Raw genomic sequence first — 21,621 nt, forward strand, 5'->3', positions numbered from 1 at the left:
CGCCCGCCTGCGCCGCCCCGCGGGCCCGGGGGGGCGGGCGGCGCCGCGCCGAGCCCCTGCGGCGGGGCGGCCGCGGCCGGGGACCCCGGGCTGAACGGCCGTTCCCGTGGGGGGGCCGTCCCGGCGCCCCGGCCGCCTCCCCTCCGCCCTCGCGGGCTGGGCCCGGCCCCAGGGGCGGCCCCGGGGCCCTGCGGGAGGCGGCGGGCCATGACGGCCAGCGGGACGCTGCTCCTCAACCTCGGCACGGCGCCGCGGGGCCGCGGGCCCGGCGTCCCCCGCCGGGTAGGTGCGGCCGGGGGAGGCTGGGGGCCCGGCCCGAGCCAGCCCTCGCCGCCCTGACTCTGCCGGGGCCCGGGGTGCCCTGACTGGACCTGGCGGGGCAGCGGCTGGGGGCTGGCCCGGGGGAGCCCGGGCAGCGGCGGAGTCAGCCGCTACAAACTTTATAAAATGGAGCCTTTGGCTCTTTGCCCCCCAGACGGGGTTGAGACCTGCCCGGGGGGCTGGTGGCTCGGCGGGGAGAGCGGCCCGGCCCCCTCGGGTGGTGGCTGTGGAGGGGGAGGGCCCGGAACGGGCGGGAGGGAGCTTCCCCGATCCCGTTCGAGGCGGCTGTGGGACGGCTCTGCGCTCTCCTCGCGGTGTTGGCGGCTGGTGCCTCCTTGGGGGCTGGCTGCCGAAGCTGCGGGGGACGCTCCCGGCCTCTGCTCGTTCTGAGGTGCTTTGAAATGCTGCCAGGGAGGGGAAGTCCTCTTACGTTTTAGAGTAAACTTGTAATTGTAGGAATGCTGTGAGTTGCAGGAATAGGTGCTTTACCCTCATAAGTTTGAGGTGAACAAGAATGGGTTAAATAGCATTTTTCAATTTTAAAGTTATTGTTGTAGTGATTCTGCGTGGTTTCAATTATTATTCTTAATTTTTAAATCGTTCTTAAAGTATTATGCAAAAGTATGTGAGAGTGAAGTGTTTGCCAGGATTTACCCTGATTATGTTAGGTACTTTGAGGTAGGGCACCACCACCATCATTTTTCTGATAGTGAATATTGGTGGAAGGGGGTTGGGGCTTGGTTGGGTGCCAAAAATGTGAAGAAACAAGTGAAAAAAGTAATAGAGCTTGAAAACTATACGGTTCCTAGGAGGACAGAGAAAATCAGAGCATGCAGTTAGGAGTGGGGAAGAGAGAGAAAAAGACGGGCAAGATTGCGCTGGCGTTTCGCACGTTTCAGGAGTTTTGCAATCGCATTGGGAAAAATAAGTTCATTGATAAAGGGCTGGGGGACACTGAAGAACTTTGAGGACAAAAGTTTAATGTTCTTCTTCACTGTTCTGGAGGGATATGGGGAGAGCAAAAGTTTTTCTTAAAGTGATTGGAAGATCAGTAAAATAAACTGATTGCTGCAGAAGAAGAAATAAAGAGCTCAGAAATGCTGAAAGTTGTCAGAAGCATAAGTTGGAGTGAGGTAGAGGCCATCCCTCCTGCCCACAGAAAGAAGGAAGCCAACAGGGATGGCTTTAATGTAAGGAGATTTGCAGAGAGATTTTTAAAGCATGTTCTGCACAGTTACTGGAGAAGCTGGATTAAATCCTTTAGAGATGAGCACTATGTATGACTTTAGATTTCTACTTGCATTTCAGTAGTGTTCAGAGGTCCCAAGCACGGTGGTGAATCTGTTACAGTAGGAACTATCTTGCTGCAAAAATCAAACTTGGTTTCTTTAGTCATGGGGTAGGGGATTCCAAAAATAAGGGATCTACCTGTAGGCTTATGTATGTGTTCAACACGATACCGTGCTGTTAATTCTCAGTCACTAATGAATTCTTGCTATTTGCTTTGTTTGTTAACATTAAAGCAGTCTAACGCTCTGAAAAGAAAGCTCCAGTCACCACATGGAAACCCACCTTTGAAACGTAAACGTAAGCCATCAATAAGCACCTTCAAGAAACGTGCTACGGAAGCTGACATCAGGGAAAAGGGAAGTTCATCACAACAATCTCTTCCTAAGAAGCAGTTGACTGACAACCGAAATGAAAGCCAGAAAAGCAAACCTTTCATTAAGACGTCCAGCCTGTTTAGAAACAACCCTGATATCCCAGAAATTCACAGGTATTTTAGACAAATGGGAGGAAAAAAACCCTTTCAATGCCTTGACATTCAGTGTCTTGAATTCTTGCCCTTGCTTGGGCAAAGCAGTTGCTTGGTACGTGTAGTTTTATTGCTGTTTATGTAGACTACTATTGTACAGTTTTTAACCACGCCATGTGCTTTGTTTTGGTTTGTTTCCCCTAACTCAGAAAAGCAGTACAACAAGTGCAAGAAAATGTTTTCACTACAGATTCTTTTAGCCAGTTGGACCTCCATCCGCATCTGGTGAGTGGCAGGAAGGCTGTGTGCCTTGAAATGTGCTTTTTTGGGTGGGGGGCAGGTTAGAGAGCTGAGAGATGCACCTTTATTCATGGTGACTTGGACAGACTCGCCAGTACTTTGCCTGATTTTGTTGTAGTCTCTGAGCTCAGCATGCTGGCCAGTGTCCTGACCCATCCCCAAACACACTGTCCCAGCACCCTTTGCTGTTTGCAGTTGTAATGCCAAAAAACCCACAGAAAACTCTTTGGGAGTGCAGTATTTTAACAGGTCTGGTATTTCATGATGTACCAGCAATGGTGTAAGTCTGATTAACTAAGAAGTATTTTCAGGACCTGGGAACTTTCACATCCAGTTGCCCTGGACCAGTAATGTAGAGAATAAGCATCAGTCTTCTGGTTTTTGCTCTGTCTTGTGCTACAAAAAGTAGCAAAAGGAACAGTTTGACAATGAAACCTGTTTACTGCTCTTTATTATCTCTCTAGATATCCACAATAAACACTGTCCTAAAGATCAGTAGCATGACCAGGTAAGCAAATTCATATAAAAACTTTGCACTTCGCTGCCCCTTAAAGCCAGTCATCTATGATTGTTTCATTATATGTAATTGGTTTGTGAAGACCACAGTTAAGCTGTTCCATTTACCTTAGGGTTTGTTGCTTTCAAAATCTGGGACGAGAAATAACTTGTAAGTTACACAGCAAGTCAGTTGTCACAGCTGAAGATGGAACCTTGGGGCCCTGCCTTCTAATTTGGTACTTGAATCATAAAACTGTCTTTTTTCAGTTTATCACATCTGATGCCTATCTAGTGATTTTCCTTAGAAATCACCTCCACTGATGTAGCTACGCAGCAGAGGTGAATGCATGGGATTTGGGGTAAACAGTTTTGAAACAGTCACTGTATGTTAAAACCCTAGGATTCTATCCTATGTTGCATTCGTATTTCCTAACCTGTTTTGTTTGTTATGCAGTGTTCAGAAGCAGACAATTCCTGTGCTCCTGCAAGGCAAAGATGCTCTAGTGAGATCTCAGACTGGGTCAGGTCAGTATTTAATTGTCAGTCTCCTTCCCTAAGGCATGCTAAGCTGGATCCCAGATACAGAACCAAAACCTCACGTTCCCAGTACAGCTCATAAAAGTGACAGGCTGGGAAGCCTGGCGTGGGACTGCCGGGACACAGACAGATGCTGCGCAAACTTCTGTAGCAACGCAGCGGTGGGCCTGAACGCTGATGTGCAGCTGCCAGCCGTTGCACCGGGGCCTGTTCCAGGGCTCATGCCGGGGATGCAGATCCAGGAGGCCAGCAGAGCTAAGCAGCACACGCGCTACCGTGCAAACTTATGTGCTTGCTCTACAGCAAACCGTGTCTGGATGTCTCATTTCCGTGGGTGGGTGGGGATATTTATTTAGATAGATCTTAGTGACATACCACCACCTCTCTCTTTTTAATTTAACCCTTTGGTGAATTGCCTGTCAGTCTTCCATTCTGGAAACTTTCTACTTAATTAAAACTTTTCCAGACTCTGACCTCAGTTTAAGAATGGTAGGATGAATGGTACTTTAATTTTCTGGAGTGCTGTAGTTGCCACTTTTTTTTTTGATGGAAAGTCTTCCAATTTTCTCCCTTTTAAAAAAGGTAAAACTCTTGCCTATGGGATTCCGCTTGTGCAGTCTTTGCAAGGAATGGAATCCAAAATACAGGTGGGTGCAACAGAATTAAATATATTTGCTTTTGATATTAAGATTAATAAAAATAAAATCCAGCTCTTATCTTGTAGTCATCACTGTCTCTTCTTCATACAAAGGTCAGGCAGTCTCTCTTCCCCTTCATTTGTACATGTGGTTTGTGTGATCCTCCTCTACTGTTGAGATACAGATGATACAAGAACAATGTTATATGTTCCCCATTACTTCATGCAGTAGGCTCAATTGTAAATAGGCTAAATTGTCAAGTTTGGAGAAGGTAGAGTGCGGAAGAGGCAATGGTCTGGAAGCTGGGAGAACTGAAAACAAAGGTTACTGCCATGTTTCTAATCTTTGTCACGGAGTGAGATTTGATACTTGCTCCCAGTTTGGATCATCTGGTTGACCAGAAAATGCTGCTGCAGATCTGCGATCTCTTGTGCATTTTCTGGAAGGAGATCATCCTGACTTTCCTTATGGGTTGAAACGTTTCCAACCCGTCCTGGATTGCTACTTTCTGCAGGTGCTATCTACAGATTGTTGCTGTGCATCAAACATGAGAGTATTTCTGCAACTCAGAAATACAAGAGTGAAATAATACATGTATGGAATAAAATGTTGGGTGTGACTGTGAGCAGGTTTCGAAGCAGGAAAGAGAAGGCAATGCGCTATTGATATTTGAAAGACTGTTGATTTTTTTAAAAGCTGGGAGGGGGGAAATACCCCAAACTGTTGTGTACAAACTTGTGCTAAAACCTTTCAGAATTCACGTTGTTGGCTAATAGCAGTTATATGTGGAAGTGCTCTGTTTATCACTGCTACATTCTTCTCAGTGGACGTTTTGTCTTCTCTGTTTCCAGCGCAGTGATGGGCCTTATGCACTCATATTAGTCCCAACAAGAGAGGTAGGTGGCCTTTTTTCTTTCTGATTCTGTCTGAATCTGGGTGTTTGAACATTGATTTCTAGTGTGTAGATGTGGGCCCACCAGGGACTGTCTTGGGAAACGTCTGTCCTCTTGCTCAGATCTTGCCCTCACAGAAAGAGCATTTGCTCTCTGGATGTGTGTTTTCATTTTTGTTCCGTGCCATACCAAAGTAAGAAAGAAGGAATCTCTAAGTTTTCCTCATGCGGTTGGAAATAATTGTGAAAATTGGAGAAACTCTCTAGCTCGGTGCATGGGAGGGAGAAGCTTGCCTAGCTCACACAGGGGGAGTAAGTAAAACCAATGAAATCAGCTTTGCAAACGTGTAGGTTTATATAAATGTTTCATTTTTCAAGCCGCTTTTTCAAATCCATGAGTGAATGCTGAAGATGAGGCTTCCAAGAGTTGGCTTCTTCACTGAACTCTCTTGTATTTGATTTATATTATTTGCAATTGCAAAGGCAATTTCAGAGGAGGGTATCAACTTTTTTTTTTGGTATGTCAAATAATAACTTCCATGTGGAGAATTGATTGCAGGTATCTAGTTTGGGGCACAATATTTTATGCAACGTGCAGTGCAATATCTCAGCTCAGTTCCATGAAAGGAGAAAGCTCTGAAGCTATTTAAATTTTTACAGCAGCAAACTTACTGCCTCTCTAGGATGCTGCATGAATACTAAGCATGTAGGAAGCTGTTCGTAAGCTTGTTTAAAGGGCTGCCATTGAGAGTACTTAGGAAGACAATTTGTAATTACAGTTGGTGTTACTTTTACTTTGCATTGAAAGCAATGGCCTTTCTTGAGAGCTTGGCAAATAATAGTATGTAGCATGTGTAGTCAGAGCATTTAAAATAGTTTTACTCCCATTACTAAGCCCTGCTCACATACTCATTCCGTGAATGAGTCATGGGTGGCACCATTGCTTTTCTCGGTCGTCTTCATTGCCACAGCAGAAATGGCTGTCAGACAGCACGTGAAACCCAACAGCTAAATGCTTTGTGCTGACCGGACGTTTAGGTTTGCAAGCTTTGTACGTACCATCTCTGTTCTGCTGGCTGGGAAATGGAGGGGTAGAAAGATCCACTGGTACGATCACTCTGTGGGTCAGGTGAGGGAATAATGTGGTCTGCCCTGACTGCCAGAAGATAACTAACCTCTGGGCTGCGTTTCCTTTTCACAGTGGTTTTCTTCCAGAAATTGTGCCATTTTCCCTTTTACTCTTCCAGTGGAGCACAATCTTCTGTGACTTCAGCTTATTTTCTCCCTGGGGCATTCACAGAAGCCAGCAGAAGTCTCTGTTGTCCTGAGAGCTGGCTTGTGGAGCTGAACCAATAGAGAGGTTTTTTAACAAGTCCAAATATAAAAAAAGGAGTATGCAGGAGAATAAAATAATAAGCAGCTTCTAAAAGAAAAATTAAGGACATATTTAGAATTCTGATGATACACATAACTAGATTATCTTACAGATTGTTGGGCCAAAGGGGCTTGTAGTCTTTGTAGTCCAGGGACTTTTTCAGAGCTCACTTTCTTTTGTTGATTTCCGTAGCTTGCACTTCAGAGTTTTGATACAATGCAGAAACTACTTAAGGTAAGAATTCAGTGCTCTGTGTTCTTCTTATTCCTTGAGTCTCTTGCTGTAAGGTGCTAAGCAACTTCGGTTCCTGTGAATTCAACTGGATGTTTAAGGAAATCCAGCATCTGGCAAGATATATAGTCCTTAAAGATAAATCTGTTTGTCTTTTAAGTGTGTGAATTCCCTGTGGCATGTTTTAAACTATTACATGAACAATTAAGTGGTTAATTATGGCACCTTAGCTGCCCATGTTTTCATAAACAAGCGTAGCTGATTTTTCAACGTTTTGTTTTTAGAAGTACCTACCATTGTTTCAGTCTGAGTTATGAATGGAAGCTCTCACAATGACAAGTACCGCTTTACTGAAACTAATACTAGGCAGATGGGTTTCAGATGGGGAGTAGAACTTGAACTGCTTCACCAGTTGAATGGCTGGAGAAATTAGAAGGCTTTTAAAATCATTAAATGATAGTGCTTTCCTTTTAATTGAGGCAGAGTATCTTACCATGGGGCTAGAAGGTATCTAAATTGTTTATCTGATCCATATTTGCACTCCCTCTTCTGTTTTTTCCTTGAAATAATTAGGCATTTTTCCAGTCTTTTTTAGTGCTGGAATTACCAAGTAAGGTTTTGTTGTGTCATGCCGAGGTTTAAATACTTCGGTCTTCTTCCATAGTAATTAGAAGTTGTTATGAGTGGACTTTTGATGCGCTTCAAAGGATGAAGTCTGGACTGACCTCCTTTAATTTTTCTTTGTTACACATAATGTGTAGTAACCATCAAGTCCAGTGTAAACTGTCGTAGTGACCCAAAGCAGAAGATTTAGATCGTGGCCTGACTGGACCGTGGAAGGGCTGGGCGACTGGAGGGTGCAATGTGATTATGTAGTTACTGTGAGAGAAAAAGGCTGGTGGAGCTGCTCCTGACGCAGTTACTCTAATGCCAGCTGCTGAGGTTATATTGCCCGGATCTTGCTTAGACACCTTCCTTATTTCAAACCTTAAAAAGAAACTCTTTTTGTAGAGACTATTTTGTTGGAGTATTTCTGGCAAACAGTGACCCGTGCAAACTTAAGCCTATTTACCAGTCACGCATTGGTGCAGTCCTTACAAGCTGTGCTCTGCTTCTGTCCTGCATTTCCTCTCGAGTGAGGCAATGGCAGTCCCCTGATTATCTCCCCTGTAAATATTGGGCAATATTGGATTCAGTGAAGGGTTGGACCTCATTAAAGTAAGTGCCAAAAACTCCTGCCAATATCAATGAGACTGACGTTTCATGTTCACAGACATGGTGACCGAGTGCATGTAGGTCTGTGTACGTATACAGAAACTTTATAGATCCTGTGTTTTTCTTAAATTTTCCCTGGCCACAGGAAGATATTGCTTAAAGGCAAGATGAAGAAATAGCATTGTAGCTTGTCTTTGAACATTTAGGCTACATGGGGAGAAGGAAAAGAAATATTATTATGTGATTGGAAGTGGTGCAAAAATGATTGCATTTCTATCTTCCTAGACGATGTGGGAAGCAAGTTACATGGCTAGAACTAAAGGTGCCATTGATATGTAGCTGTGGGTGAGAGAGTGCATGTAGACTGTATCTGTTAGATCAAATCAGATGCACACTGCTGTCAGCCCCAGTCCTTTCTCTTTTTGCCAAGAAACATCATTTTTGGATTAGGCTCTGTCTCTTTATTAAGAAGAGTCTATATTGGTCTCGGTTTCCCTTTCTGTAGCCATTTGCCTGGATTGTGCCTGGAGTGCTAATGGGGGGAGAAAAGAGAAAATCGGAAAAAGCCAGGTAGGAAGCCAACTTCTTAAATTGCATTTTGGGTTCTTCTGCTCTACAGCATTTTTATCTGTTACTCTTCTTTAGAGTGCTTTTCTTACTGGGAGAGAGGATTGTCAGTTTGGATCAAGCCATGATCCCCCTGGATCTTACACAGACACAGGGGCTGGGTCAGCAGGAAGCATTCGCTTCCCCCAGTTGGATCTATTTCTAAAATGTTGATGAGCCTTCTGAGAAGATGATCTCTTGTGTCAGTATTTTTTTTTCTCTTCTGACAAACACCTATATTTGCTTACCACCGAGTGCTGTCTACAGTATTTGTTATGGGGGAAATTGCTTCCTGGAGAAGAGATTTCCTGGTGTTAAAAATCTCTTTCTTTTCCCTTTTCAAGAATTGATTTGTAAGCTGGTAATCCAAAATGGAATTTTCATTTCTCTCTATATAAGCATACACAAAAAGAAGTTTACTCTTGACAGTAAAAAGAGTACTCAATTAGAAAAGAAAACCTAGCTTGGGTGTTTTAGATTTTTTTTTAATATTATTAATATTTCTTTCCACCCTGTCCTTATCACTGAGTATGCATCTGAGTATCCGTGATGATCAAGGATAAAATCCAGCTGTGCAAGAAATTTCAGTTTTAATCAGTGAGAAAGTACTGTCCCTGCTAATTTTACTATGGCCATGATGTTTTCCTCTGTAGGTTGCAGTTCCTCACTCTGGGTTCCTATTCCAGAGTTACTGCTAACCTGTATGTTTTCTTTTATTTTGTTCTTTTTCTCTCTTTTCTTGTTTCTTTTCCTTTTTTTGTGGTTTTTGGTTTTGTTTTGTTTTTTAATCTAAACAGATTGCGTAAAGGGATAAATATCCTCATTTCAACTCCTGGTCGCCTGGTTGATCACATCAAGTCCACAGAATGTATACATTTCCGTCGCACTCAGTGGCTGATTATTGATGAAGCAGACAGGTAAACTTCCAAGTGTTTAGATATGGAAAATAATTATGATACCCTCTGCATCATAATTCACAACATATTTTAAAAAAATAAGAGAGAGAGCGTATGTGCGATCTTAAACCATTCATGCTCAGTGGCCTCAGCCAAGCACCAGATGTCTGGGATTAGGAAGAAATGTCCCCTTTGGACAGATTATTGTACAATTATTCATTGCAGATTCTCTCAGTGTCTTCTGACGTGTCTGACCCTGGCAAAAATTGAAGATGGAACATGAAGCTAGATGGGCCAAAGATCTGATCAGCTCTAGCACTTCCCCTATTCCTAACTGGCTCATGTAGCATTAAGACTTTCTCCTCATTCCTTCCTACAGCATCTTTCATCACTTCTGCTCTTTTTGTAGGATCTTGGACCTTGGCTTTGAGAAGGATGTAGCTGTGATACTCAATGCTTTAAATGCCGAGAGAGAGACACGTCAGAATGTCCTGCTCTCAGCCACGCTCACAGAAGGTAGGTTATAACCTATAGACAGGTGGTGTCTCTTCTAGCTGAATAATGCACAGGCAACTGCAAAATAGTTGGTTGAGTCTGATTATATTACAGCCCAATCTGAAGCCCTTTGCAGAAATGGGGTAATGCCTGTTGATTTCTTTGGGCTTATGACACTTGTCCCTTGTTACTGGAATTTCTGTCAGTGTATATACTTACATAGTCCTTATATACGTCTCTCAAATTCCAGAGCAAAGTCACTGTGAACCTGGGAAGCACTGGTTTGTTTGATTGCTTTACAAATATAGAATTAAGACAAAAAGCTAACGACAGGACAGGACAGCTGTTGTGTAATTTGCTCGCTATCATACAAGAAGTCAGTTGCTGAGGCAGGAATTGAGCCAGGCCTCACGACTCCTGTGCTCTTGATAGAGTGAAGATCTCCTGTTTTTTTCCGCCCCCCAGTTAAAAAACAGGACTGCCAAATGCTGTCTGTGTGGTCATTTATGTAATGTAAAATAGCACAGTTGGCTCAAGTTGTGTCCTGTGATGCCTTTGGTGGAGTCCACAGCAACTAAGCCTGGCTAAGCCCTGAAAAGTCTGAGGTTTGTGGAGGTGTTCTGTCAGTGTCCGAGGCATGGCTCATTAGTTCCTTGCCCTTTGCTGCTTTTCACTGGAATTGCGTTAGTTGGGTTTTTTTATGTGAATGTATCATCGCCCTCCCCAGCAGCACCCCAGACTGGACATCATGTATTTTTCATTTTCTGTGATTTAGGAGTAACGCGGCTGGCCGATATCAGTTTGAATGATCCCATCAGCATTTCCATAGCAGATGAAATCCAGAAGGCACTCAAACCAGCATCACAAACGGATAGACAAGCCAGTAGTTCATCAAACTGCATGGAGCAGGAAAACTTTGCTGTTCCGGAGAAGCTCAAGCAGTATGTCATGATGGTCCCCAGCAAATTGAGGCTTGTCACATTAGCAGCTTTTATCCTTGAGAAATGCAAGGTGAGACTCTGTTTGCATTCATATTACTAAGTAGCCCTTTGCCCTTTCCAACTGCTTTATCTGTTACTCTGTCAAGGATAGCATGGATTAGATCTAGGGCTTCAAAGTGCATCTAGTGTACAGGGAGCTACATGAGAGCCGAGGTGCTATTGTGTCTTTCGTGCTGGCAGTGAGATACCTGTGCAGCATGTACTCATACCTCTTTTGTGGGCTCGGTATTTGGTGTCAAACTCGGTAATCGTTTCCCGGATAGTCCTATCTCCAGAAGCGGAAGCCACCTAGATCTTATAATGATCATGGAATTGGGAGAGGCCTGTGGAAATGGTCACGTGCAATTTTCTTGTTTTTCTTGCAGTTTGAAAAACATCACAAGATGATCATTTTTTTCTCCAGCTGTGAACAAGTGGAATTCCACTATGAGCTCCTCCAAAAGGTCCTTTCAGGAGGGCTAGAGTCAGAACAACCCGAATATTCATCTCTCTCCTCTGCGCACTTACGGTTTCTACGACTGCACGGCAACATGGAACAGGAAGTAAGCATTCTCAAAATGTCAGCATACACAGTTTTATTCCTTATTCCTTATGATTTATTATGTGGTTATTCTGGGGAGGAGGGCAGAAGAGAGGACAGAGAGTCATTTCACCTCTAGGGGCCTCAGTCTTCCATCTGCTAATGGGAATAAGAATATTGTCCCACTTCTGGAAAGTACCTTGGTGGCTATATCTGAAAAACACAGCTGAAGAGGCAAGAGGTGTTATTTCAGCAGGCTGAGGCAGCCGTTCTGTATTCCCAGTGGGTGCGCTTAACCATTTATGTATCCGTGGTGTTCTCTGATGCAGTCAAGACAGGCTTTTCATGCCAAAGGAAAACCTCATCCAAGCCCCAAAACGTTACTACCCAATAAGTTGCCCCCATTAGATGAAGATGGAGCAGTTTGGCTTTGGTTTTGAAGAACAGTGTCTTGACAGACTGCTCTTTTCCCTGGGATGGGATAATAGCAATATAACAGTGATTACCCCAAAATAGGTCTAGGTTTTAGCCAGATAGGCCTGGCTGATGAGGTTGGAGCTGGCTTCGGAGGGCTGAGAGGCCAGGAGAAGAGTGGCAAATGAACTGTCACTGCAGCATTTCACCTCCCTTGCAAGTTCAGCCCCTGATCCTGCCCTTGGTCTGTGATGGAGAGAGTTAGCGCTCTACTCTGAGCTGCACAGCAGAGATGGTGAATGAATAGAGCTCTTCTGATGAAGCAAGAGGTGAAGACCCATTGTTTTTCTCACTCATTCCTATCCTGTGGAGACCAGAAACATGTGCTTTGCTGTCCCTGCAGTCTGGCCTTTCCTCAACCTGCCTGCCTGAGCGAGTGAGCAGGCCTGGTCTGGCCCAACTTTACCCTGACCAGCTGTTAAGCCAACAGAACACCACTAAGTAGCTGGCACCAGGGGAAGGGTTTTGCCTTTTTAGTACCCAGTGTGTAATTAGTGCTTGATGTCTTCAAATTAAGAGCATTAATGGAGCTAAATTGTGGATCCCATATGGTACTGCTGAGCACGGCTGCTGTCATTGTCAACAAGATACAGCGTGCTCTCTTCTTTAGTTCTTGTCAGCAGAGGGTTCAGCGTGTCAGCAAGGCCCAAGTTTCCCTTCTTTCCTAGAACAGTACCTCTAGCTGGGAGCCAAGTATGTAAGGTTTCTTCTATATCATCAACATAACAGGACATTCACTTAACTGGGAGGAGGAAGGCTTGAAACATGGAAGCAAGGATGTTTTGGAAGGAGGAAGCAAAAAGGACAGGAAGGAAAGGGGTATGGTGTTTCTGAGGCCAGAGACAGCCTGAGCTCTGAAAAATGGAATCAGATCAAGGGAGTGTGGGTGTGCGGTTGTTTCCCACAGCTAAGGAGAGGGAGGGTAGGTGGGTAGGTGGTACTGGCAAGCGAAGACCAAATGCTGCTGACGCCTTCGGTTACTAGTGCTCAGAGATTGTCTTGTGTGATAGCAAATATCATTGTGATGCAATGTGGGTTGGAGAATGAGTTTCTGTTGCTTTTATCGAGAAAAAACCACACCCCAAAGTAGTTAGTTAAACTAACTGGAGTGTGCTCAGGGAGGTTTTGGGACTGACAAAGCAGGAGGCTTTTGAAGGTAAGAGAGGAGCTGTGCTGGGGGGTTCCTGCAGTTCTGGGGGTCAACAGCTCAAAGACTGCTGGCAGGGTAATTTGGGATCTGGGGGCTGTGGGCAGCCCTGCCTGGGAGCCTCAGCTCGTGTTAGAAGTGGGGGCTGCAGGAATTCTGCTGGTGCAGACCAGCGATGAGGACAAGGCTGGGGAGCACCTGCCTCCGATGCTTGTGGGAAGGAATGACCTCCTTCCCAGTGTCAGCAGCCCCGTTGGTCGCTCTTGCCAGTACGAGTCGTTTTCTTGTGGGAAGGCTGTGGGAGGGTGCCCTGGGAGCTCTGTGGCAGCTGCCTGCAGGGCCCAGGAGTCCTGCCTCCTCGCCCCCTTGGGCAGGGGTTTCTGGCCAAGGTCTCACCTCTCCTGCCCTGTTGCTTTGAAGACTTATACCACAACAGTTCACTTGAGCAATTGTGCAGCTGAGCATCCCCGATACTCAATAATTACACAGTCAGTCCAGTAACTGTCTGCATGCCCCACTGGGCACATGATGTGCTGATCTCTTGTGATGTGACTATATCGCTGTGTCAACAAAATGGGCTTATCCTGCCCATCGTGTGACTGGCCAGACAGCAATTAAGATGTCCAGCTATTTCTTGCATTCACAAAAGCCCGTGTTGCCCATAAAGTATCTCAGTGCTTCTGTTGCTGCTGCCTAATGCTTTGTGGATCCCCTCTCTGTGCAAAATAGTTACTGCTTTTTGACATACACAGGCCACGCTTCTGTGCGAACCGTGGAGGTGTTGGCTGCTTTGATTTGACCAAATGCATTCAGGCTTGCCCCAGATGCTGTGCCTTCCTACTTGGGACCACACCTGTATGCCATAGATTTCCCCCCCCCCGCCATTTGCAGGAAGAGTCTGACTGGAACTCCTGAAGTCCATTCCTTTGCTTTTGAAGCTGTACGTGATATAGTGAATGAAGCATAGTTGTCAAATTGTTACATTAACTAATTTGCTTTACGTTTGATTGTAACGTGCATAAGCACTCTTTTCATTTTTCTGTTTCAATCCCTTAGGAAAGAACAGAGGTCTTCCAGGAGTTCCTAAAATCCAAGACCGGCATCTTGCTTTGCACTGTAAGTAACTTAGAGTCCCTTTGCAGCTCCACGCTAATGGGCCTGTCTGATACCTAATGGTAGAACAGAGGATTTGGCACTGAGCTCTAATTCCAGCTCGCTGTCTGACCTTGAGGAAAGTCATCTCCTTTTTCTGCATCTCACATCTTAAATAAGGAGTGGTGCCCTCTTTGCAAACTGTTACATGATCTTTTACTGCAAGGTACCATATACAGAAAAAAGTGTATGTCTTATACAAGAGGCCTCTACATATTTTGCATGGTCTTACACCTGGAAAAATCTGTTCATTTGAAGCTGGAACCTTGCCCTCTACATGCAGTCAGTAGAAGGCAATCCTGATTTGTAGTGTGCCCCATAACTGCCAGGTAGATTGGATGTAATGTGGTATTTCCCATCTTAATGACTACCCCAAGGTTAAAAACAAAAACCTGCAGGGACGGAAGGGAAGCCCAACCGGAGAATGGTGTCATTAGAAATGCACATGCTCTGCTGCTCTCCATGCTTTGCCCTTCAAGCTTCCTTCAAGGGTGCTGAGGGAGAAATTCTTGTCCTCTACTGAAGTTTGCTGGCACCCTTGTGTTGTGGTGGCACCTTCCACTTCTCGTTTCTGACCTGTCGGTGCCACAGCTAGCCTGCTGCAGTGGTGCAGAAGGCTGCACGATTTGCTCTCTAATAGTGGCAGCTGTTGATCTGAAAATGTGTGAATCTTGGCGATTTCTACCCACCGCAAACTTGTAAATTACAGCGATCGGGAGTAATTAGAGCTGAGAAACCCTCTCCAGCTCTGAAACGAGTCCTGTTCTTGCAGCACATTATTCTTAAAGGAAACTAGTTGCAATTTTTTTCAGAGAGTGGGGGCTGAATTTTATCTTATTTTTATGCCTGCAGTTCAAACTAGGACTGCCACATATGTAGGAGTGTTTGATTTAGCGTTGCCAAATTATGTATTGTATCACCTGTAAAATTGTACTTGTTACATGCTAGTCTTGGTCCTGCTTGTGTGTACAACCTTTCAGTGATTTGATGAAGGTCAAAATGCATCTTTGCAATGCATCAGTGTAACTATAACTTGGTTTCCCTGTTTACGGAGGTAATACTTAAGTGTCTCACCTGAGGAGGAGAGCATAGCTTAAATCATTCAGTGGTGTAGGTTAAGTGTTTCGAAGATAAAAAGTGTTTGGTAAATTCTAAATAATAAATAGCTAAACTTTGTCATCCTTCATGCATGTGCTGTCTATAACTGAGAAATTTCAGGGACATGTCTTGTTACTGAAATTTCAGTTTAATTTGAGTTTGGAAAGAGAGTGAATGCTCAATTTTAGACAAAGAGAAAATAGAATCATTGCAATCACTGGGTTATTAGTTCCTGGGTGAGACTGTTTGAAGGGGAAATGCAGCCTGTGGCAGGAAAAATCTGCCAGGAAACGTACAGCTGTTGACAAGGTAGGAAGAAGAATTAAGTTGGATAAAGAAATCCCAGTGGATGGGATCCCCCTCTTGAGACACTGGAGATGTGGTTTGATTTCCTGCTACGCCACAGACTCCATACGAGTGGATGTGGAACTGTGGTGACAAGGCAAGTAGCCACATGTCAGCTGAGCAGCGATAGTTGTGTGTTTGCTCCTGACCCGTCATAAATGGGAGGTAACGTGAATTAACCTAGATTGCCGTGAAGAGGGTAGCGTAAGGTAATGCATTTACTGTAACCCTCCTTCGTTTCAATCTAAGCTACTTTGCATTTACTGCAAGGCAGGGATGCAGATCCTGACAGTTACAGTTACTGTGGCTCAGCTGGCACATGGTTAGCACGTTAAGCACAGTAAGTTGTGTGTCTGAGTCCAAAATCTCTCTGTGCTTCAGCTCCCCATCTGTAAAATGGGGATAGTAGCACTGTTCTATCTTACAGAGATGTTGGGAGGACAAATGCATTGAAACCAGGAGGTGGCCTGTTACCACAGTAATGGGGACCATATGGACACCTTAATATAGAGATACACTTTGCGCTAGTCCCACATTACAGGTGCCTCCCCAACGCAGATGTCCAAAGGGCAGCCAGGCACCGTGACCACCTCCTGCCTCCGAGGGCATTGCTTTTTCTGACACTTTTCTTCATATCGGCAAAAATGTTTTGCAGAAAGACGGTTCTGTTCTTTTCACTGCAAAACCGCGTTTTGTGCCCACAAAATTTTGAAACCTGGCTCACAAAAGAGCAACACAAATAATGTTGCCGTCCTTCCCTTGTCCCTTATGCCATGTTCTCCACCCATCTTTCCGCTCTAGTAAGCAATGGGACCTGCTGTTCCTTTTATTAATTTGCTCTGTGTCATATGTATATTAATATATTCCATAAAATATTTTTGCCAGACAATATAAGCTGGCAGACAAGAAAATAAAGAAGGGCCGCGTATCTCAGAGGGTCTCATCCAGATTTATTTCTCTCTCCTTCACTGAAGTTCTCTGCGGCTTCCTTTGGGATGTGCCTTTAAACAAGTTCATCTCTTCCAGGGAGAGAGGAAAGATCATTTGGAGATTGTTTGCTGTTTACTCAGTCACGCTAACTCATCTTGCCAGTTTTCTGGCGGCCCCAGCCAAGAGCTTTCGCCTCTGACAGCTTCTGTGCTCTCTCCTTCCTCCTCTGATTACGCAGCCCAATCTGTCACCCTGCCGACGGGGGTCTCTACCCTGCTGATGGCTTTCCACACTCGGCAGTAATGACTTTTGGCAGGCCGGGAAGGCGCGAGAGCTTCTTCCCCAGCTTGGAGAGCCGTTAGGCCCTCTCTGCCTGTTAACTAAAGCACTTTGTGAGGTTCTTTGGTAAATAAATGAGTCATTTTAATCCAACTGACAGCCTGGCACCTGAGCAAGCTGCCTTCCATCTGTACTTCTAGGCCTCATGTAGGCAGCCAATTGTCAAGCTCAGGGCCTTCAAGACCTCACCATTGAGTGTCTTTCAAAAGCAACTTTAGCAATTTCCTTTGCCCTAATTAGATTGTGTGAGAGGGACTGAGCAAACCAAGGCCCTTGCAAAACTTTTGTGGCTGTGTTGGTTCCAATCTGCTGCAGCGATACACCCTGCTTTTGGTGTGGCCTTTTTGCCCTCCATTCCCTTGCACCCACCCCTCTGTACCCCGCCACCACGAGCACAGGCTGGTAACGTGAATTGTCAGAAGCAGAAATTTCAGCCTTTCTGGGTGATTGTACCTTGATACTGTGCCGTTCTGTGGCTTGCAGTTGGGATCAGAGCAGGAACAAGGCTTCAGATTATCGTGTTTGCTTGGCATCTGGGTTTTCTTTAGAATTGCACTGGTGTAGGTTATTTCTCCTTGCTCCTGTGAGATGGTCACTTAATTCTCCCTTCCATTGCCCATTGAAAGGAATCAGCGGTGACCTGCTGAGGTGTCATATTCTTGATTTCCCTGTTATTAAGGCATGGTGGTGTGAGGTCACGCATGGAAAAGGGGAATGCCGTCCGGGGCAGTGGAAAAGAAGGGAGAGTGGTACATTGGAAATCTATGGGGCTTCTCGAAAGAGCACTGGCAGCAGGTTAGTGCTTCTGTGTGTGGAATAAAGGTAGCGCTAGTAAGACTGGATAATTGTTGCTTGAACTGTACTCTCTTTCCCGGTAAGGTGACCCACAAGTATTTTTCTAAAGATGTGAGAAGCAAGAAGCTCATGGGCTCTGCCAGCAGAGGAAAGCAAATCAACTCAAACTTTTTATCCTAATTCTACCTTGCTGCTGTCTACTAGGGTCTTTGAGGAAAAGGAGCTACAGGAGACGCAGGTGGACTGATACTGAGGAATCTTTGAGAGTTTGCAAAACACTCCAATTACCAGTAAATCCCAAGACACTTCTGAAAGAAAGCCAAGTTAAACCCCAGGAGAATAGCTGCTGATATGTGTCAGTAACAGCTGAGTGGAGTTGGTGGCATTGTGAAAGCAATAGTGAATGCAAGGCTGATGATGGGAGAGAGCCTCCTCCTAAAATGTTGTCCCTGACTGTTAGGCTTTCGGTTGACCTTTTCAACTTTCCTGCTCGCTTTGGCAAATGCACGTGAGAAAATACTGTCCGTGGCAGTAGTTTCCCAGCCAGAGGTGTTGAGAAAAGGTATCTTAGAAGAGGAGGGAAAGAATCCTGATAGATGAGAAGGATGGCTTCTGCCCCTGCCATCTACTTTTCGCCATGTTGGAGGTGCCTGCTGCTGACCACAGGGACAGCTTGGCTATCCGTTTATTTGGGGTAAACTGACCCTGTCCCAAGGTCAGAGCCCTCATCAAACGCAGCCTTTCCTAGACTACTGGATGTGAGAAAGAGCACAGTATAGGAAAAGACCAAAGACTTGTCAGCATGGAAGTATATAACAGAGCCAGCCAGATCGGAATCAGACGTCAGCACTCCTGTCTGATCGTGCTGTAGAGTTTATAATCTTGTTATCCTGGTAACTGCTGTACACGTTCCCCGACTCCTCTTGATTTATTTTCTCCAACCTCCTTTAAATGGCTTTTTGTACATCTGTTCATTCTGACTCTGGGAACAAGTAGTTTCTTAATGAGCGTGTTGGAGCGAAAGTGTGTATTATTTCAGAGTGGGCGCTGTGGAAAGTGTCTCCTCTTTTACTGCAGTTGGAGCCACAAAGCAACCTGGCTAGTGCTTATGGGAAGGCCTTTGCTGCCAAAACATCAGCTTCCTAGTCTTTTAACGTGTGTGGGAGTTGCATGAAAACACTTCACTGGGTGGCTGACACATTTTTAGTACATTAAGCTCCTGCTTACGTTCTTAATATATTCTATTTTGCAACTAGCTAAAAGATACATGTGTTCCAAAACATTTCCTAACAGAGTTAAATCTGCACACCTGCTCTGCTATTGCGCGTGGTGAATGTAAAATCCAAGGAGTATGTGAGGACATTACTAATGAACAGAAAATCAAGAAGGGAGATTGAAACATGTTTGCACTCTCTCTCTCTTTTGAACAGTATTTAAACTCTCTTTTCTCTTTGAAAGGGTATGTTTTTTGAGCTATACTGGCTGTGGATAACTAAAGGGTCTCATGCAAGTCCTTCTCCAAGTTGATGGGTTTTCTCACCAGCTGGCACATCAAATAACACTCCCGACAGCAGCTTCAGACTCTTTTATTTGGGGCTGAGTTTTGTTTCTCCAAACCAAAGCCAGACTGGTGAAAATCTAAGGGACAGCTGAAGTCCCCTCTCCTCGAGCTGTACTCCAGCTTCCTGCAGATTCTGCTAACTCGTTTGTTGGCCTTTTATTGTAGGGCCAGGTGACCTGCAAGTCATCTGCTCCTCATCTTCAGACCATCACCTAGGAAGCAACTAATTATTTGTAGGTGGAGATCAGTGCATCTTTGGGCATTCCACTGAAGGCCTAGGATCCTTGACCATTTGCTTTATGGTCATTTTCCTTTTCATCGTAAGCAGCCTGGTTTTAGTTCTTAGGTTTGCTGTGGAGAAAGCTGTGCTCAGAAATAGTGTTGCCTTCCAGAGATTTAATTCTGCCTCTCTCACTGTTTGGGTAGTACGAGATCTGTTTTCATCAATGAAACAAACTGAAGAACCAAAGGTATCGCTACCATTGACAGTTGATTCTCTCAGATATCATGTAAAGGGACTGTAGCAGACTGCTGTAATTCAACACCACTCTCCTGAAGTAGGTGGTTTTATATCCTCCAGGCTTTGGGCCATACTAGCGGATCATTTTTTATTGTATTAGTCTGTTAACAATATTCCTTGTGTTTTAAACCCTCAACATTATTTCTGACCTTCAGTCCATCTCTCCCCAAACTAGGCACATAAAATTCCTACTTGCATAGCCAGTTGTTTCCTGGCATAATTGCCGTCCTAGAAAGGTTCTTATTTTGCTGATGTCTTCAAAGCATTTTTACTAAAGTAATTTCCTTATTAATTTTAAAGGATGTTGCAGCACGTGGACTAGACCTGCCTCAAGTTACATGGATCGTACAGGTAGGTTTGCTCTGTATGTATGTGCGTATGTATGTATTAAGTGCAGTCTTCCTCAAATGAAATCCCTTTCCAGTCCAGACCCTCGTTCTGCAGTTTGCTCGTCTTTGTGCTGATGCTTACAGGTGTGGGAGACCCATGTGTTCCTGACTGCAGGACTGGGACTCAAGGTTTTGCTAGGATACAGCATTGCTACCATATCTTTGGTTTTGACAGCCTGTTTTCCTCTTCAGTAACTCCATTGTTATCCGCTGTGTAATAATATTCCACTGGCTGGGAGGAAAGACCCTCTGTTTTCCCCCACAGGAAGCCAAATCTTGTCAAGTACTGCCCATCTCTCTTGCAGTTCCGTGTTTCTATTTTTCTGAGCTTTCTGGGGAGGCAGTTCCATGAGGAGTTCAAGTGTGATCCTAATGTTAAACATTGAGTAGCCCAATAGTCTCTGTGCAATGACCTGAATGTTTCAAGTGAGGCTTTGCTGGGTTGGGGCTGGGTAGCTGTAAGCGTGCAGCTTTCAGTAGAACTGCATAGTTCAGATTTTCCCTGGGAAAAAAAAAAAAACAACCAAACAACAACAAAACCAACCAAAAACCCAACACTGCTGCATTACTGTTGACAGAAATATTGTCTTTGGAAAAAAAAAAAATAAAAACTAAGGGAGATGGATTGAACCTTAAAAATAGCAGCCTGTCATTTCAAAGAGGAAGCTGAGAGCATGAAGCAGATTTCATTTTTATAAAAGATCTATAATTAAAAAAGGTTAGTTGAATTGAGGAAAAACTGATCCAGAGATTCTCGTGTATCAAGTGACATCTGGGTAAAAAGAACAGGGCACAGAGCTCAACAAAGCTTTTTAATTTCTACCTCATCCCTTCAGGTAACAAATTTGATTTTAATTTTGTGTTTTTAAAAAAAAGAAAGATTGTGTAGCAGCTAGCTAGTTGGAGAAGGCTGGGGAAGTGAAGTCTTTAATTCCCCGATCTGTATATTAATATAATTTAACCAAAGATATAGTTGCCAGTGTTAGAACGCAGTGCAAATTACCTAAAGCCCTGGGAGACTTCTGTGTGTCCAGAAGGCGAAATCTCAGCTGTCCTGAGAGCTGTGTCCAAGAGCAAGGACCTGCAGGGAGCAATTAGATTGCTCACAGCATCTTACTCACACCTCTAGCCAGTAGAAACTTTGCCAGAGGGCACAGGTATAAACACTAGAGTGGGCTTTGGTTGTTGGGTTTTTTCCAGTTAAACTGCTGAGGGCTCATTTCTGAGCAGTATCTCTGTGCATGTTCATTTTTCCAGGAAAGAGAGGAGGGGGGGAAGAATAGGGGGAGGTTAAAGGGAGGGAAATATGTCACCCTTTGTCAGATCTTGCAAATGGTTGGGCAGTTTTGATTCCCGGTGAAGTAAATGAGAGGCACCGCTATATTAGGGGGGGCTTTAAGCAACATTTTCATAGTGCCTGATAGTTGTGCATGGGAAGACAATTGCTGCTTGTATCATATGCTGCCAAAAGCACTTAACTCCCTCATATCTCTTAGCTGGTTACGGGATAGAAGAAATCTATGATTTGTTTTAATCAAAACAAAGTGATTAGCCCAACTCTAAATTTGAATGCATACTATTCTATGGCTT

General features: G+C 44.5%; 1 protein-coding gene across 13 annotated transcripts in view; it reads left to right on the forward strand.

Moving 5' to 3' along the window:
- Positions 1–179: 179 nt before the first annotated feature.
- The window catches only part of DDX31 (DEAD-box helicase 31), a gene marked incomplete at its 3' end in the record, with an annotated part of 53,832 nt that continues 32,390 nt past the window's right edge, over positions 180–21,621 (forward strand). For 11 of the 13 annotated variants that reach the window (XR_014229854.1, XR_014229855.1, XR_014229856.1 and 8 more), the window contains exons 1-15: positions 180–282; positions 1,845–2,098; positions 2,287–2,362; positions 2,842–2,885; positions 3,330–3,400; positions 3,995–4,059; positions 4,902–4,946; positions 6,510–6,551; positions 8,269–8,333; positions 9,167–9,286; positions 9,675–9,781; positions 10,536–10,771; positions 11,127–11,303; positions 13,959–14,018; positions 19,943–19,993. Coding sequence is in view for 5 of the 13 variants with exons in the window: in XM_082327700.1 (XP_082183826.1) it covers positions 208–282; positions 1,845–2,098; positions 2,287–2,362; positions 2,842–2,885; positions 3,330–3,400; positions 3,995–4,059; positions 4,902–4,946; positions 6,510–6,551; positions 8,269–8,333; positions 9,167–9,286; positions 9,675–9,781; positions 10,536–10,771; positions 11,127–11,303; positions 13,959–14,018; positions 19,943–19,993 (1,488 nt within the window). The remainder of the gene's footprint in view (positions 283–1,844; positions 2,099–2,286; positions 2,363–2,841; positions 2,886–3,329; positions 3,401–3,994; positions 4,060–4,901; positions 4,947–6,509; positions 6,552–8,268; positions 8,334–9,166; positions 9,287–9,674; positions 9,782–10,535; positions 10,772–11,126; positions 11,304–13,958; positions 14,019–19,942; positions 19,994–21,621) is intronic. The other 2 variants (XR_014229858.1, XR_014229857.1) reach the window with 2 other exon arrangements.

Source organism: Platalea leucorodia (genome assembly GCF_965183815.1).
Source record: "Platalea leucorodia genome assembly, chromosome: 15".
Taxonomy (NCBI): Eukaryota; Metazoa; Chordata; class Aves; order Pelecaniformes; family Threskiornithidae; genus Platalea; species Platalea leucorodia.